Below are 18,106 nucleotides of genomic sequence, written 5' to 3' on the forward strand. Positions count from 1 at the left end.
AACTATATGAAAAACTAACAATGACTCCCATCAGACTTACAAATGTCTTACTGACAAAGATGGGAGGGTTGTTCATGGTCAAGGCCCGTGCCTCAGCCTCCTACAAACAGACACTTGAACTTTCAGCCTGTCACAGGCAAACAAATAAGTCACACCAGGGATTAAAATTCACTAGAAAATATGGTAGTTCTTTTTATTAAAGTATATATATATATATATATATATATATATATATATGGTTTTAAAAAGAAAAAAATTCTATTCCCCAATCAACTTAAAACCAATCAATGATTAAATATAATTATTAGTTTACTAAAATATAGCGTCCTTGCATCCTAGGCCCTAAAAGAAAACTTAAAAAAAAAAATAGCATGAAGTAGTTAAAGTAAAAATTTAATGTACAAATTTTTAAGTAGTCCTCTACCAGAGAGGGACTGAGTATATTGCTTATATACAATATATACAAAAAATTTTGGTAATCTTTTAAATCTTATATATACATGTCATGTAGATTTAAAAAGCAAGTAGAACCAAAATTACGATATTGGAAAAAACAAAGACAAAAAAACAAATGAGAACCCTTACTGAGTACTGGACAGAGTTGAGATGAATTGGCTGGATTTGGGGTAAGGGTCCCAGAAACACCGAACAGTAAGAATGGGGGGAAGCAGGGAAGCAGCCTAAGGAGGCAGGCACACTTTAAACAGTTCCCATTTCTTCCATTTTAATTTTATAGACAGAATAAAACAAACCCTATAGAGTTATACACTTTCCATTTTAACTTTATAGACAGAATAAAACAAACCCTATAGAGTTATACAAGCATCTAATCAAAGATGAAATGTTTATTATAAGAAATACAAGTCTAGATGTCCATACCAAAGAGCACACATAATGTGAGACTTAAATGCTGGCAGCTGCAACAAGTCAGCAACAAACTCTTGATTCACTCTGCTAAAAGCATTACATTAGTTTCATTTTCTACATGACATTCTGTCAGTAAAAATTCAACCCAACAATACTATAGTCAGTATGCTGGACAGTAACCACAGGAAGCAAACTGCTTTAGTCTACAAATTCATGAAGGCCACCTGTGTCAGATGTCTCCTATAAAACTTCATTACTCAGCTGGAGAGATGTTCAGTGGCTCAGCAGGCAGACTGCTCCTCCAGAGGACCTGAGCTCAGTCCCTGCACCCAGGCTGCTCAGCTCACAACTAACTGTAACTTCAGCTCCAGGGGTAAATAAAGGGCCTTGGGCTTTCTTGAGTACCTTCACTCACATGTCCATACTCCTACACATAATTAAAAAAAAAAAAAATTCCAGCCAAATGTGGTGGTACATGCCTTTAATCCCAGCACTCAGGAGGCAAAAGCTGGGGGAGTTCAAGGGCAGACAGTTCTACAAAGGACAGCCAAGGCTAAACTAAGAAACCCTGTCTCAAAAGAAGAAAAGAGAAAAGAGAAAAGAAAGAGGAAAGAGGAAAAAGGAAAAAGAGGAAAGGAAAGAGGAGGAGAGGGAAGGAGAGGGGAGGGGAGGGGAGGGAAGGGGAGGGGAGGGGAGGGGAGGAGAGAGAAGGAGAGAAGGAAAGGAAAGGGGAAAGAAAGGAAAAGGGAAAGAAAAAAGGAAAGGGGAAAGGAAAAGGAAAGGGGAAAGGGAAAGGAAAGGGAAAGGAAAGGGAAAAGGAAAGGAGAAAGGAAAGGAAAGGAAAGGCGAAAGGAAAGGGAAAGGAAAGGGAAAAGGAAAGGAGAAAGGAAAGGAAAAAGGAAAGGAGAAAGGAAAGGAAAAAGGAAAGGAAAGGAAAAAGGAAAGGAAAGGAAAAAGGAAAGGAAAGGGGAAAGGAAAGGAAAAAGGAAAGGAAAGGAAAGAAAAGGAAAAAGGAAAGGAAAGGAAAGGAAAAAGGAAAAAGGAAAGGAAAGAAAAGAAAAACAATGAGTTGACACAACTGTTAAGATGTGTAAAACCCAGAGCAGGGCATGTGTAGGACTCTAATGCCCTGAGAGTCTGGCACTGTACCTCATCATGTGCCTACAGCCTTCAAACACCTCTCAACAGCTGTGGCTTCTGGTGAGACAATGATTCCTCTGGAATCCTCTGGACAGAAGTATCCCATTCATCACAGTGCATGACTCAGCACATGGGACTGCACCATTTTGAGAGAACTTGTCTGAAATGAGCTACCTGAGAACCTGAGAATGGGGTTCAATCACAAAACAAGGAAGCTCAATTTCAGCTGCAAGAGCCCCATGACAAGCAAGTCCTGGAAGGCAGTACAGAGAGCAGATGGGCCAGATGCTGACAAGGGCACAGGCAGGAGGCTCAGGCTAGGAAGAAAAGTTCACAGGAAAAATAAACCCCATCCTCAGCTGCTGGAACAGATCTCATGTACCTCGGGGGTTTCAAACACCTGAGCCTAAGGCTGGTAGGTAGACCAGCCTCTGGAGCCACCTATCCAATGGCTACAGCTATAAAGTCTGAAAACTTAAGCTCCACTGGGTTCCTTGATGCCCACAGCTGCATCTTTCCAGCAGAGCAGTGTTAAGTCATCTTGAATTGATATACAGTTCCTCTGACTTTGCAGATCTCAGTGTTGTAGGCGCTTCCTATGATCCCAATGCAATTGGAGACAACCTTCTGCAAGACAGCCATCCTGGGAACTATGTGCTAGAGAGCAGAGACGGCCAGCATACACAGATTGATATCAGCTCCACTGAACAGCAGACACTTGCCCACTACAGGCTCAAGGCCAGCATAAACAGTAGGAAAGACAAGAGTCCCTAAGCTCAACAGAAGTCCCGACTCCCCTATGTAAATGTAATTGTCTAATTGTTGAGAACCGAGAAAGAAGTTGCTCCAACAGGTTTTTCTTTTTGCCTTTCCTATATTTATTTATTACATCTTTTAAAAATATTTAATTATTTATTATGTGTATGTATGTGCACCCTGTGGCCTCCTGACATAGGTTACAGGAACCAAACCTATATTCTCTGCAAGAGCAGTTTAGTACTCCCAACCACTGAGCCATCTCTCCGGTTTCTCATTTCATTACATCATACGTAGTATTTTTAGTATCATATTTCTATATTTAGTATCATATTTCTTTGTATTCCCCTCTACACATGCTATCCATTTTGGTTGATACATTTATCATTATTGGCAATATTGCCCCACCCTTTTCTGCTCCAACACACATTTTCTCTCTACTTTGCTTACAGCAGTATGACTTCAACTTACTAGGGGAGTTATTTTGTTGTTGGTGTTTGCTTTACAGAAAAACCAAAATGCTTTCTCTTAAATAAAAAATTATCATATATGTATAACGTGTGTGAGGAACTGTACATGTTCTAGCACACATGTGGGGGTCAGTGGACAACTGGGTTGGTCTGCTCTTTTAACACTTACATGGGTCCCACAATTGCACTGGGGTTGCGAGGACTGTGTGGTAAACACCTCTGCCCACCAAGCCATCTCATTAGCCCAGGTTTTCAATTTTATTCCCCTTCTTGCATTAATTTAAATTTGTTTTTCACACTTTTCCATTATTGGGATACTTTTCGTTGTTTTTAATCTTTCCAAATCTCTTGCTCTTTTCTTTTCCCTGACATTATATTCGCACACTCTCACATGTATTTTCTTATTATCTGGTTTATGGTCACTGCTGAAATAGTACTGGACTTTTACATATATCTTATATCTTGCACAGTTTGATGCTACAGTTGTAATAGTTCGTCTCATCAAAGAGTGGTCGATTTTGACACGATTGAACTAAACCCTTACGAAGAGGCCACTCTAGAGTAAGATCCTAAAATAACAGCACAAGAGGACGAGAACAGACAACATACAAACATCATCACAGAACATAAGACCAATGAGGCAGCATGACCCCTCCAAAACACTGAGCTTCTAAATTAAAGATACTCAAGTAGGTATAACTGGATAAAGACTGTAAAAGTTTATTAGTAAACATAATCAATGACCTCAAAGAGGATAAAAATAAACAAATTTTTCAACCTAGGACCTGGAGAAGAAAATCAGCAACATAGAGAACATAATTAAATGGAAGAGAAAATCAGCAATAAAAATGAAAAGGCACTAACATAAAAGATACACAACACAAGTAAATTCAGATGGAAAAAGAAAACAGAAGTGAAAATGGTATATATTTAAAAAAAAAACGGTATGGGAAATATCACCAATAGATTCAAACAGCATGTGAAGGAGGATCTGAGATGACAGTGTCAAAGAAGATACACATCAACTGGAAAAGAAAAACAAGCATGAGCACAATATGCTCAAAAGAACAAATCTAGGGACACACAAGATAGAACCAAGTGGGAAGATATAAACCACAGACATGGAGGAACTTACCAATAACATTATAGAATAAACTTCAAATATCTTAAGAAATGGATTCCCAAATTCAAGAAGCATTTAGAACTCCAAATAGATAAGGCAAATGAAACAGAATTAGAAGACAATGAGTGGGAAAGAGGATCTCAAGCCAGACGGTAAGGAGCAAAGAAGAGAAAGTAACTAGATATATGATATAACAATACAAGTGGGGACTCTGTGGTGTGTCTGTGTGGGTGTGTGTGGGTGTATGTGGGGGGGGGCAAGGACACAACCCTCAGGAAGTAATAAGGAGAAATGAGTAAAGTCATACAGGAGAGGGATAAATAGGAGTACAGTACAATGACATATACATATGAAAATACCATAATGAACCCCACTACTGTAATTGCTAACTTTAAAACATAAAATTAAAAACATTAAGTAAAGCGAGGTGTGGAGGTGCACACTGGCAATGCTGGCAGTCAACAGGATGAAGCTGAAGGATCATGGTAAGTGCAAGACATCATGGGCTACAGTGAGATTTTGTCTCAAAAAGCCTAAACATAAACAGTCAGCATAGGTTATAGAGATAAAAGAAGGTAAACAAAAAGAAGAAATCGAACTGGAGAATCCACTGCAGAAGTTCACAAATGGCAGGATTCTTCCACTGGCCAGATCAGATACAGTGTTGCAAAGACAGAAGATGCCCAGGCTAATTCAATCAACTGCACTGCAGGATCTGCAACAAGAAACCACCTGGGGACTAGAGAGATGCTCAATGGTTAAGAGCACTGCCTGCTCTTCCAGAGATCCTGAGTTCAGTTCCCACTATTCACATGGTAGCTTACAACCATGAATACTGGGATCTGATGCCCTCTTCTGGTATGTAGGTGTATATGCAGTCAGAGCACTCATATATGAGGGGGGGGGGAGGAAGAAAGGAAGGAAGGAAAGAAGGAAGAAAGGAAGGAAGAAAGAAAGGGAAAAAGGAAGGAAGAAAGAAAAAAGAAAGAAAGGAAGAAAGAAAGAAAGAAAGAAAGAAAGAAAGAAAGAAAGAAAGAAAGAAAGAAGCAAGGAAGGGAGGGAGGGAGGGAGGAAGGAAGGAAGGAAGGAAGGAAGGAAGGAAGGAACCACCCAAAAGCATCTGTGAAAGGTAAGGAGGAGGGTTGGAGGACGAGTTAACACATTTTCTTAGTCCTGTCTATGACTTAACGTTCCTCAAAGTATCCTTCCTTAGCCCTCTTTAATCTTTTCAAGTTTATCCTAAGAACAAGAAAATTTAGGAATAAAGGTAAATGCATTCTTAAAACCATTCCAAATTTCATGTCAAACTTGCCAGCAGAAAGAAAAACTTGTAATTAATGGTCTCTATTAATAAACTGTTATATAAAAATTATTTGAAGCCAGATGGTAGTGGTGCATACCTTTAAATCCCAGCACTTGGAAGGTAGAGGCAGGCAGATCTCTGGATTCAAGGCCAGCCTGGTTTACAGAGTGAGTTCCAGGACAGCCAGGTATAGGGGTTGATGTGGAACTACTATGTGTTCAATGTTACTTGCTTGCCTCCCAAGATCTTTATTGTCCTATGAGCAAATTCTCACATATCCAAAATGACAATGTGTATTCCTTGCCTCATAAATTATCCCTGATTAGATAATAAAAGTTGTTGACAGCCTATAGTTGGACAGAAAAAGAAAAGTGGAAGGCAGGACTTCCTGGAAAAGAAGGAACCATCTGGGAAGAAAGAGGATGACTTTTTCCCTAAGAAACATAAGAGAAGATGGATGTGACTATGGGCTGGGAAAGTATTGCTAGCTACAGGACTGGATGGGGCTAGGTGGTCGGGTTGACTTAGATGAGCTAGTTGAGAGTCTGCCCAGCCAAGGTCTAAGTTTTGAAATACTAAAAGGTCTTAGTGTCTTTATTTTTATGCATAAAGGGCCACTATTCCTACAACAGCTAGGACTACACAGAAAAACCATGTCTCAAAACAAACAAACAAACAAAAAAGAAAAGATTATTTCATTTCTTTCACTTTTTCTCTATCCATACATAGTTTTGCTCTTCAGAGACATAACAAAAGATATTTAATAAAAAAATAACTTTTAGTTATTTACCTCCTGTGGTCTCTCTAAACACAGTAGGCCCCATATACTACACAAAGCCACATAAATCTCAATAATTAGCTGTAACTTTGGCCTTAAACTCCTATATTATCTAATACTCTAGTGTTTCAGTTATCACTGCTGGATTAATTCCTTGTATCTAAAGTAAAAAAGAGCAAATCATTTCTCTCTTCTAGTCCCTCAGACTCATGCATTGGTATAAGTCTACATAGTTACCAATCTAATGGTAGCAAGATGTACGAACAGTAAATTCCAGTTACAAATAAGTTCCTAGGGCTAAGAGCAGTATTTTCCCACACAGATCATTCCACTGCTTCAATTTCCCAAACAACCACCATGTTTATCCTTCACTAAATTATCCCAGCTTCAGGCTGGAGAGGTGACTTGGTAGTTAAAAGCACTTGAGACTCTTCCAGAGGACCTGGGTTCACCTCCCACCATCCACGTGTAGGTGGTTCACAACCACCTGTAACTCCAGTTCTAGGAGTCCACTTCCTATATGCCAGGCATGCATGTCCATACATATTATATATACGTATACATACGGCAAAACACCCATACACATACATTTTTAAAAAATAAAAATTTAAATATAAAGGTGTGTACCAGCATGCCTGGCCTTGTCACAGAAAAGAAAAAAAGAAAAGAAAAGAGAGAAAGAAAGAAAGAAGAGAGAGAGAGAGAAAAAAAAAACAACTAAAAACCAAACTATTTTGGTTCCTCCCAGTTCAGTCTTCTTATCAGCCATAAAGAAAGGGAGGAAGAATCAGAGTCGTCTCTGACAGCTGCTCGATGGCAGACAAGTATACAGGTATGCCTAAGACTCCACTTTCCTGTAAGGCTCTTAGGTTATGAGAATTTTGTAATAGTACCTACCGAGTACACATCACTGGTTTTAGAAGTCATTTATTTTATCATGGCAGAATGACCTGTATCCTTAAAGCCAGAACCATTCTCAGGCTAAGCAGTGGAGGCACATACCTTTAATCCCAGGACTTGGGAGCAGAGGCAGGAGGATCTCTATGAGTTCGAGGCCAGCCTGGTCTACAAAGCAAGTTCCACAACAGCTAATGCTACATAGAAAATCCTTGTCTCGTGGGCTAATATCCAGAATATATAAAGAACTCAAAAAGTTAAAAAGCAACAAATCAAGTAATCCAATTAGAAAATGGGGTACAGAGCTAAGCAGAGAATTCTCAAAAGAGGAATATCAAATGACAGAGAAACACTTAAAGAAATGTTCACCGTCTTTAGTCATCAGGGAAATGCAAATCAAAACGATCCTGAGATTTCACCTTACACCCATCAGAATGGCTAAGATTAAAAACTCAAATGACAACACATGCTGGAGAGGATGTGGAGAAAGGGGAACTCTCCTCCATTGCTGGTAGGAATGTAAACTTGTACAACCACTTTGGAAGTCAATCTGGCGCTTTCTCAAACAATTAGGAATAGTGCTACCTCATGATCCAGCTAAACCATTCCTAGGCGTATTTCCAAAAGATGCCCAAGTATACAACAAGGACATTTGCTCAACCATGTTTGTAGCAGCTTTATTTGTAATAGCCAGAATCTGGAAATAACCCAGATAGCCCTCAATTGAGGAATGGATACAGAAATCGTGGTACATTTACACAACGGAATACTACTCAGCAATTAAAAACAAGGAAATCATGAAATAGTGGTAACTAGAAAAGATCATCCTGAGTGAGGTATCCCAAAAGCAGAAAGACACACGTTATATCCTCACTTATAAGTGGATATTAGACATATAATATAGGATAAACATACTAAAATCTGTACACCTAAGGAAGCTAAGCAAGAAGGAGGACCCTAGGTAAGATGATCAATCCTCATTCAGAAAGGCAAATGGGATGGACATTGGAAAAGGGAGAAAACCCCTGTTTTCCTGTAGGACAGGAGCTTACCACAGGACTCTGAAAGACTCTATCCTGCAGGGTATCAAAGCAGATGCTGAGACTCAGCCAAAATTTGGGCAGAATGCAGGGAATCAATGAAAGGGGGAGAGAGAAAGACCTAGAGGGGACAGGAGCTCAACAAGAAGAGCAACAGAACCAAAAAATCTGGGCCCAGGAGTCTTAGCAAAGACCGATAATCAAGGTCCATATATGGATATAACCTAGAACCCCTGCACAGATGTAGCCCAGGGCAGCTCAGTATTCAAGTGGGTTCCCTAGTAATTGAACAGGGACTGTCAATGACACCAACTCAGTGGCTGGCTCTTTGATCACCTTACCCTGATGGGGGAGCAGCCTTACCAGGCCCAGAGGAACACAATGCAGCCAGTCCTGATGAGACCTGATAAGCTAGGGTCAGATAGAAGGGGAGGAGAACCTCGCCCCTATCACTGGACTTGGGGAGGGGCATGGGGGAAGAGAAAGGTAGGGTGTGATTGGAAGGGGACGAGGGAGGGGGCTACAGCTGGGATACAAAGTCAATAAATTGTAATAATTTAAAAAAATAAATTAAAAGAAAGAATATTCCTATCTCAAAAACAAACAAAAAAAAGTTCTCAGTTTAAAAAGTGTGTACATTAAGTGTACACACAAGAACACTGTTTTACTTAAAGCAGTTCTTATGCTCTTCCTCTTTCTGTCTGTCTTTCTTTTTTTTTTTATTTGTTTTTTTTCAAGATAGGGTTTCTTTGTGTAGCCTTAGCTATACTGGACTTATTTTTTGGATCAGACTGGCCTTGAATTCACAGAGATCCTCCTGCCTCTGTCTCCTTGAGTGCTGAGAATACAGGTGTGTGTCACTGTATCAGCTCCTCTTTTAAAAAAGAAAAGAAAAGAAAAAGCTAAAGTTTCTCATAAAAAGGCAAAAGCTGAGGCAAGCCTGGGCCCTCAATGGCTCCCAGGGGTATCCTTTGAAATATAGAGTTTGAGTCTTTCAGGAAAAGCAACCCCCTAGTCTAAAACTGTCATACTAAAATGTCATAATTCTTCCTTTCTACTATCTCTTTAAAAAAAAATTACTTGTTTGTCTTTAATAATTAGGAAACAAGTGACTTTAAAAATAAAGCAGTACTAATACTTACCAACTATACACAAACAGATTTCATTTCCCAACATTTTCCGTAATTCTTTGACCCAGTTTTTTACCTGTACACACAAAAAAAGCAAATATGACAACAGATACTATTGGAATTAGTTCCACAAAACCTAAAACCTATACATATATAAAAACACACCTCTAATTACAAATTTTAATAAAATTTTCATACAACAAGCAAAGCTTTTTGCCAGAACAAAACTTTGTCCAGTCCAGTATCTGGTGATAAGAGGCCTTGTAACTGAGCCACTCTGGACTTAGCATGGTATAACCACGGTCTTTTTGATCCAGCCCTCGATACCTAATAGATATGTCTATGTTACAGACTTAAGAAAAATAAAAAAGTGTGCATGGCAAAGAAATTTTCCCTACTTAGTATCTTGCAAAAGCTTTAAGTTGGCACTACTAAAACTGTGACTGAGACAACCTTTGTTGCAAGGTCGCTCATGTGTAATGTAATATGTGACCTTTAGCGGAATCCCTTCATTGGCCTCTACCAATGAAGACAACATCATTCTACCATGGTGTCAACTAAAGATGTCCCCAGATTTTTGTCATCCCCAGGTGAACTTCCAGTATAGAACAATTCCAGTAACAATGTTTGTCCACTAAGGAAGATGCTCAACTCTGGACTCAGTTAGATATAAACTGGAATTAATGATACTAACCTTAACTATTACAATAATGGGATTATAATCAACCAGCATTATAAAGCACAAACCAAGACATCTGCTCTCAATTCTTACAGTGAAGTTTAATCTATGCATAATCAAATCTCACATAGCATATATATATATATATATATATATATATATATATTTTTTTTTTTCCCTTAAAAATAATACACATCTGCCAGGTTAAGGTTGCAGGGCGGGGGCAGCATGTGCCTTTAATCCCAGCACTCAGGGAGGCAGAGGCAGGTGGATTTTTGTGAGTTCAAGCCCAGCCTGGTTTACAGAGTGAGTTCTAGGACAGTCAAGGCTATATAGAGAAAAGCCGTCTTAAAAAAAAAAAATCAAGAAAGAAGTGGGGGGGGGGAGAGGGAGATAAGGAGGAGGGAGAGAGAGGGAAGGAGGGAAAGAGGGAGGGAGGGAGTGAAAGAGAGAGAGAGAGAGAGAGAGAGAGAGAATATACCACATCGAGAAGTTAAAAATTTCTACTAGTATGTGGTAAGCATTTCCTGTGCATCTGGACCTATGACATCAATGTTCTACACTGCTACTCTCTATGAAAATGTTCTACACTGGTACTCTCTATGATAATGCAGAGGATTTGTCTTTGTAAATCATTATAAAAGCAATGGCAATTATCCTCTTTCAGTAAACCAGTGTTTTCAATACAGCTTGATTTAGTTGACTTCACATGAGAAATACATGATAGAATGTTAAGTGTCCATCTACATCACCACAAAGAAGCACCTACAATTGCACTTTTCCCACACAGATAACGTATCCATCTACTAATTCATGTCTTTTTAAAAGTTGTATTGTCTTTAAATTTATTTTTAATTCATGTGTATTGAATGTATTTTGTGTGTGGGTGTTGGATAAGAGGCAGATGTGAGATGCCATATGGGTACTGGGAACTGAACTTGGGTCCTCACGAAGAACATTTAGTGCTCTTAACTGCAGAGCCATTTCTCCAGACCCTAATCCATGTCTTAAAAAATTTTAACATCACCAATCAGATAGTTGTCCATGGGTGTCCTAATCTTTGTCCTGGTGGATTTCAAGATGAGGTAAAGCTGGTCCTGTGTTCTTTTCCTTCTACCAGGTGAAATTTTGGTTAGCCCTATAACTTGTTTGATCAAAAATATGACAGAGGGAATACAGTGCCTATCCAGACTCAACAGTAACAAGGCCTGGTGGATCCTACTTTTACAGGAATGTAATGGCCATATAAAAAGCTTAGGCTCTAGTGGAAAATGAAGCAAGAACATATGGACAAAGGTGGAAGCAGGGGCCATCTGGAGAAGAACCAGGTCCAGTTCAAATTCCCAGTTCACAGCACTGAGTGACTCCAAAACTATGACAAAGAGTGTAGGATCTGCCTGGCAACCTACAGAGCCATGAGAAGTCCTTGTGCCTAGCCAGCATGCTATGCTTGGGATTCTGTTCACTTTCACTAACTGGCCACTTTTCAACCTCAAAGATTCAACTTGCTCTTAGCCAATACAATGCTTAGTTAGACCACTGCTTTTTATGCAAAAATCCAAGAAACGGTAACAAATAGCATCAAACAGCAGCCTCCAAATAGTTTAAAAAAAAAAAAAAGTCATTAAATCAGTATGCTATTTGTTTCATTTCTAGCTCTAGGGCTATTTTCCTGACTCATTAATAATCTAAAAGGGAACTTGTATTTTTATTTGTATTTCCTTCTTTACGAATGACAGGTGTGGGGGCTGAAGAGGAAAAGAGAAAAACAGAAACAAAACTAGATTACAAGTCATTTCAATAAGCACTGACTTGTAACAGTACTGGAGAAGCTTCTGACTTGCAAATTACCCTCTTTCCTTACACACTGCTGACACACTTCTGACCCAAGAAAGGTAAATAAGGAACTCCTCATGATTATGCTGAAAATTCGCAGTTGACCCTAGTTTTGGTCCCAAATAAGCTACAAAGTCCTATATTTGGCCAAGGGTGGTGGCTTATCCCTTTAATCTCAGTTCTTGGGAGGCAGAGGCAGATACATCTCTATAAGAGCCCAGCCAGGCTCTTACTTAGTACTTACATAATATTTCTTAAGAAATATTCTACATTTACAGTGTAAATTTGAAGAAGGATTAAAAAAATAGGAAAGAATTTTTAAAAATTAACATTGCCTTTCTAAGGTTTATATCTCAGGAATTTACTGTGGGGGAGCTTGGACTTCAGTGTGCTCTTACTTTTCCCCCCTTCATGAGGAGGGATACCATACAGAAACACACTAAGTTTTAGGTGCCCGGTATATATGCAATGAAATGCAAGTGGTTTTTACTTAAAGGTAAAAAACGAAGTCTCTACATTTTTCTGAAGCTTAACTTCAATTCTTTTCATTTTTCCAGTATTTGAGAAAGTCGTAATAAACCATTAATACTCCAAAATGAAAATATGGTCACCAGTTATGTTCAAACTGTATGCTTTACTTTTTAAAAAATAGTCATTAGTGAATACAGACACATTAACGAGAGACAGTAGGTACGCAGGTAGGTAGGAAGGTAGGTAGGTAGGTAGACAGATCGATAGGTAGGTAGACAGACAGTCATGGTCCTTCTAATTAAGCCATCTACCCAAAATGAACAGAATACCTTCTGAAAAGAATCTTCATCTGTTACATCATAAACTAAAATAGCTCCGTTCGAATCTCGGTAGTAAATTGGACCCAATGCATGGAATCTCTCTTGACCTGCTGTATCCTAATAAAGAACAAATGCTTATTAGAGCAAAAGAAAAAAGCATATGGCTGCTACATAGATAGACCCCAAAACAGTATTAGCAAAACAAGTTACAGAAAAACCAACTGTTTAAGTCTCATGTGATGCTTTACTGTATACAGGATTATTTGTCCTCCCAGCTCTTCCTCCTTGGCAAACTCCCACCCCCATTAAAAGACCAATTCAGCTGCTACATGGTGCAGCCAGGAACAGTCCCTGCCCTAAATTGAGGATCTTCAAAAGTAGGGCACACTACAGGACCACTTGCTAACACACGCTTAAGTCCCACTAGCTACTCCTGTGCATGTAGGAAAGCGACTGCAGGCAGGCCGCCCCATCAACCCTGTCCCTTCTGCAACTGAGAAAACCATAACAGCAATATTTAGATATAAAGCTATAGTCCAGTAAGATTTCTTAATTAGATTTTAGGAACTTTTTAATTAAGGAAATAAGTTTGGCAAGTAATGTATTTGCTTTTAAAAAACAAATGTGAAATCCAAATTCCTATTGCTCAAGTGTTTTTATTAGAATATTTCTGATGCCAGGCATAGTGGTGCATGCCTTTAATCCCAGTACTAAGGAGGCAGAGGCAGGCAGATCTCTGAGTTTGAGGGCAGGCTGGTCTACAGAATGAATTTAGGAGAGTCAGAGCTACATAGTGAGGCCCTGTCTCAAAAATAACAAAAAAGATTTCTCAATACTTACCCATATAGCAAGGTTTACTCTTTTCCCACCAATATTTAACTTCTTTGTTAAGAAAGATGCCTAAAAAAGAGATACGTGTTAAACAATGTTTCATATGAAATAATGTTCTTCACTCTAATCATACATGAGTGAATGAATCATCTCCATGTCAAACTTAGGTTGTCTGAAAGAAAAGGCAATCATTGAAATTTTAATTTATGGCCAACTATTATTTTAATTAAAGACAAAATATTATTCATACTATAAGAAAACCCTAATTTGTTCTACGAACACAAGTTATCAGCACAAGTTATCAACTATAAGAGAATGTAAGAAGAGCTGAGGATGTAGATGTAACAGTAAGACTGGAAGATGGCTCAATGGGTAAAGCACTTCTTGTGCAAATGTGAGTACCTGGCATAATGACCTGAATTCTGGATCCCAGAACCCACTTAAACATATGCACAAGCACGTGTGTCTATAATCAAGGCATACCTGACCTAAGATGGGATGCAGAAACAGGACAATTCCTGCCTCCCTGGCTAGCTAGCCTGACTTACATAGTAAGTACCAATAAAGAGACCATCTCAAGAGGAGGAAGTCAAAGATGACATCCCAACTGGTCCTCTAACTCCCACATGTACACTGTGCTATACACACATGCATGCACACAACATACACAAACACACATTCTAAAAAAATTTAAGACGAGGTCTCAGTGTGTAGCCCTAGCTCACCTAGAAGTCACTATGAGGCCCAGGCTAACATTTAACTCACAGAGATCATCCTGCCTCTGCCTCCCAAATGCTGGAATTTAAGGCATGAGCCACCATTCCCACACACACATTTAAAAAAATAATAAAACACCCATAATATACATCACGATAATGGGGTCTGCTTTTTCTTATTCTTTTTCCCTTTCTATATATGAAACAAAAATTTCCTTAGAGCATTTAATTTAATGCAATCTTCCTTATTTACTGATTAAGAAGAATATCTAGAAGAGTCCTAAGCTACCAAGCATTGCTCAACATGGTTCTGTACCTATAATTCAATTGTTTAACATGTAACTCTGTCACAGAAATTAAAAGGCACAGCCCCAAGATTTCAAGGGGAGCTTACAGTCTACTATGGAACTGACATACAATTTTTGTTCCACTGATTAAAAGATGATCTTGTCATGTTCACTACCTGCCTGGATGAGTTACAAGAAGGCTTGAGAAGGAAGGTAACTAATGATCCCTCCAGTAGGAGTAGCTGGAGTTTTTCCTGACCATAAACCAAGCCACTGAAGGCTAAAGTACACAAAGCCACCCCCACGGGAACTCCAGTTGGCATGGTTAATGCCAAAGTGAGAATGCATCAATAAGCTAAGGCTAAATCAAAAGATCCTAGGATCATGGCTCAGAGAGATGGCTTAGCACATAGAAGTGTTTACCATCAAGGCTGACAGCCTGAGTTTAATCCCCAAGAGCCACATGAACTTTATTTTAAAGATCTTATGAAGGGGCTGGAAAAGATGGCTCAGTGGCTAAAAGCACTTTGCTCTGACAGAGGACTTGGGTCTAATTCCCAGCACCCACATGGCACCACGACCACCAGTAACTCCCATTCTAAGGGGTATGGCACCCTCTTCTGACCTCCATGGACACCAGGCAGGCATGAGGTGTAAATATAAATGTTAGTAAAACACCCATATACATCAAATAAATAAACAAATCCTAAAAGAAAAAGTTAAAAAGTCCTAGGAATATGAACTTTACCTTATAGCCTTATAGACCTTTACTTTTTTTTTTTTCTTTCTCTTTTCAGACATGAATCCTGAGTATTCCAGGCTGGCCTCAAACTCACTACGTAGACAAGGATGACTTTGAACTCCTGATCCTCCGGCCTCTACCTCCCATGTGCTGAGGCTGCACGTATGCAGTGTGCAACAATCACCGACTTACACAGTACTGATAATTATCAAACCTTGGCTTCAAGCACGCTAGACATGCACTCTACCACACCAACCACATCTTAACCCCCTTGTGGGTCTTAATGAAACTTGTTTCACTGCTGGGGTGTGGTAGTGCATGCCTTTAGTCCCAGCACTTTGGGAGGCTGAGAGTGTGAGGCCAGCCTGGTCTACAAAGCAAGTCCAGGACAGCCAGGGCTACACAGAGAAACTCTGTCTCAAAACAAAACAAAATAAACCTGTTCCAAAAAATACCAGACGCCTCCCCCCCCCAACACAGGTATATTTAAAAACAGTACAAACTGTTTGCTGAATATTCATAATACACACGAATTATTATGATTCTATCCAAAAGGCTGGCTACCTGCATTTACGCAAGAATTTCCCATTTACCTTCTCTCACTCCTGAGTTTCTTCTATATAGGAACAAGTAACTTCTTTCCTAAGAAAATATCTACTTATCCTAAGAACCTGTATGAAAGAGTAGAAGACATGGAGAACCGCTCAAGGGCTCTCCTGGGAACACATTTAACTTCTAGGAGAAAGACTGTGGCATTGGAGGTTGGATTAAGGGCAGGACCAGAGCGGAAAACAGAACTCTACTATAAAGTTAAAGATAAGTAAGGTGAGGAGACAGAGTACAGAATCAAGAATTAATCAAGAGGGACAGAATGTGAGAGCACATGCATCTGATCTTGGTTCTTGGGAAAGCTGAGGCAGGAGGATAAATTCAAAGTTAGTCTGGGTTACACAGTGATAGCCTGTCTCAAACAAAACAACTTACCAAACAGGAAGCATACCCAGAGGCCAGAATTACTTGATATGTTTTTAAAAAAGAAGAGAACCACGTTGGAGCTGTGGCAAAACGGCCACAGGCAAGCGCATCTACAGGGGAGAAGGCAGAGCAGGCAAAGCAGGTAGAGAACGGCTCATTTCTGGCAAAGAGAAGAAATGTGGATTCTAAGTGTGCTATAGCACACCGAGGAAAATCAGAACCAAGAACAGCCTTTGGATTGAGGTGCCCACGGATAGGATAAATGACAGAGCTGAGATAAACATAGGAATGGCTACCTTCACGAGTCAAGCTATACTACTGAGAAGAAATACAGATCATATTGAAAAGGAAAAAAATAACTTAAATGCAGATGCAAAATAGCAAACCTAGAAAATGAGAAGGCCATAAATTAAATAAAACAAATTAATAAAAGATTTCCTACTTTGTAGCACAGAAGCTAAGAAAAGGATTTTTAATTTGAATATTGGCTTTACTCCTTATAGCTATAGAATTTCCTGAATTCACTCTTTCCCAATATGTTTTAAATATCACTGCCTTGTGGAAGAAATGCAAACTCTTAATGCTAGCCAAATTCTGGGATTCTTTTTCAATATATCTACAACTAAATTAATTGATCTTCCCTGCAAACTTTGCTTTCCAACTTCAGTATTTTGATCACATTCTCCAAGGTTTAATCCTCTGGCCCCCAGCCCAGTGTGTGTGTGCATGTGTGCTCATGTTTAAAAAGAAGGTCCTATTATACTGTAATTTGGCACTGGTTTCCAGCAATTATCTGTTCCTTCTGCTTCAGTTCTCAGAGGCCATGACTTAGAGATAGGTTCATACCACTGTGCCTAGGTATCTCTAAGGTTAAGAATCTTAGAACTATCTTCCTCCCTGCCAGCGAATATCCTTCCCTGGAAAAATTCCCAAGTCATAGTCTTCGTATTTTCTGTGGGGTTCTATGACAGCCTGGCCTCATATCAAATCCTTGGAACTCCTCATATAAGCTGACATTGCCCTGAGTGTAAACTTATCCTCCCCTTGCCTCCTATATTATTCATATATTCTATACTGGATTTCTCAAGTCTGTACTTTCTGAAAACCTAACTTGTAACAGATAAAATATAATGTCATGCAGTATAACTTATCTTTTCAGGATATAAGGATTCTACTAGCTAGATTATATTTTTTAATCAGTCTTTTTAGACTAAAGTAGGCAATATTTAAGAGCTTTCCAAATACTAACTTATTTAATTCTCAAAACACCTTGTGAATCAGAAATAATTACTACCCAATTATTTTAGGCATGGAAATTGAGACTACAGGAGAGTGTCTTGTCTGAGGTCATACAAGTCCCAAAGTAGGACCTATAGTCTTGACAGTCTAAGAACAACATATAACCACAAAACTTCAGTACCTCCAAGGCTGACATCCAATACTGCTCTAGGACAGTGGCTGGAGGGAGGCACAGAACCCCACTCTTAACACTCAGGTGTTACTCTAGAGAAATACTTCTACAAACACACCTAAGAAAACTGGAGGGGGTACAACAGAATTCATGTAAGTAATGTGCTCCTAAAAGTTTCATTATAAGCCAACTTTAAATTTATTTTTACTGTGTGTACACATGATGTGTGTGGGCATGCCTGCCACGGCCTGAGTATCTTTACACTCATACAAAGGCCTTTTTCCTTTACTTGGGTTCTATGGACCAAATTCAGGTTGCTAGGCTAGTGGAGTAA

The 18,106-nt window shown here is 39.2% G+C and overlaps 1 protein-coding gene across 1 annotated transcript in view; it reads right to left on the minus strand.

The window, feature by feature from the left end:
• Rab21 (RAB21, member RAS oncogene family) overlaps window positions 1–18,106 on the minus strand; it is a 30,850-nt gene that overhangs the window by 4,132 nt on the left and 8,612 nt on the right. Inside the window, exons 2-4 of the mRNA XM_021644843.2 lie at window positions 13,651–13,710; window positions 12,820–12,927; window positions 9,517–9,580 (exon numbers count right to left, since the gene is read on the minus strand). Coding sequence (XP_021500518.1) covers window positions 9,517–9,580; window positions 12,820–12,927; window positions 13,651–13,710 — 232 coding nt within the window. The remainder of the gene's footprint in view (window positions 1–9,516; window positions 9,581–12,819; window positions 12,928–13,650; window positions 13,711–18,106) is intronic.

Source organism: Meriones unguiculatus, chromosome 2, assembly GCF_030254825.1.
Source record: "Meriones unguiculatus strain TT.TT164.6M chromosome 2, Bangor_MerUng_6.1, whole genome shotgun sequence".
NCBI classification, from domain to species: domain Eukaryota; kingdom Metazoa; phylum Chordata; class Mammalia; order Rodentia; family Muridae; genus Meriones; species Meriones unguiculatus.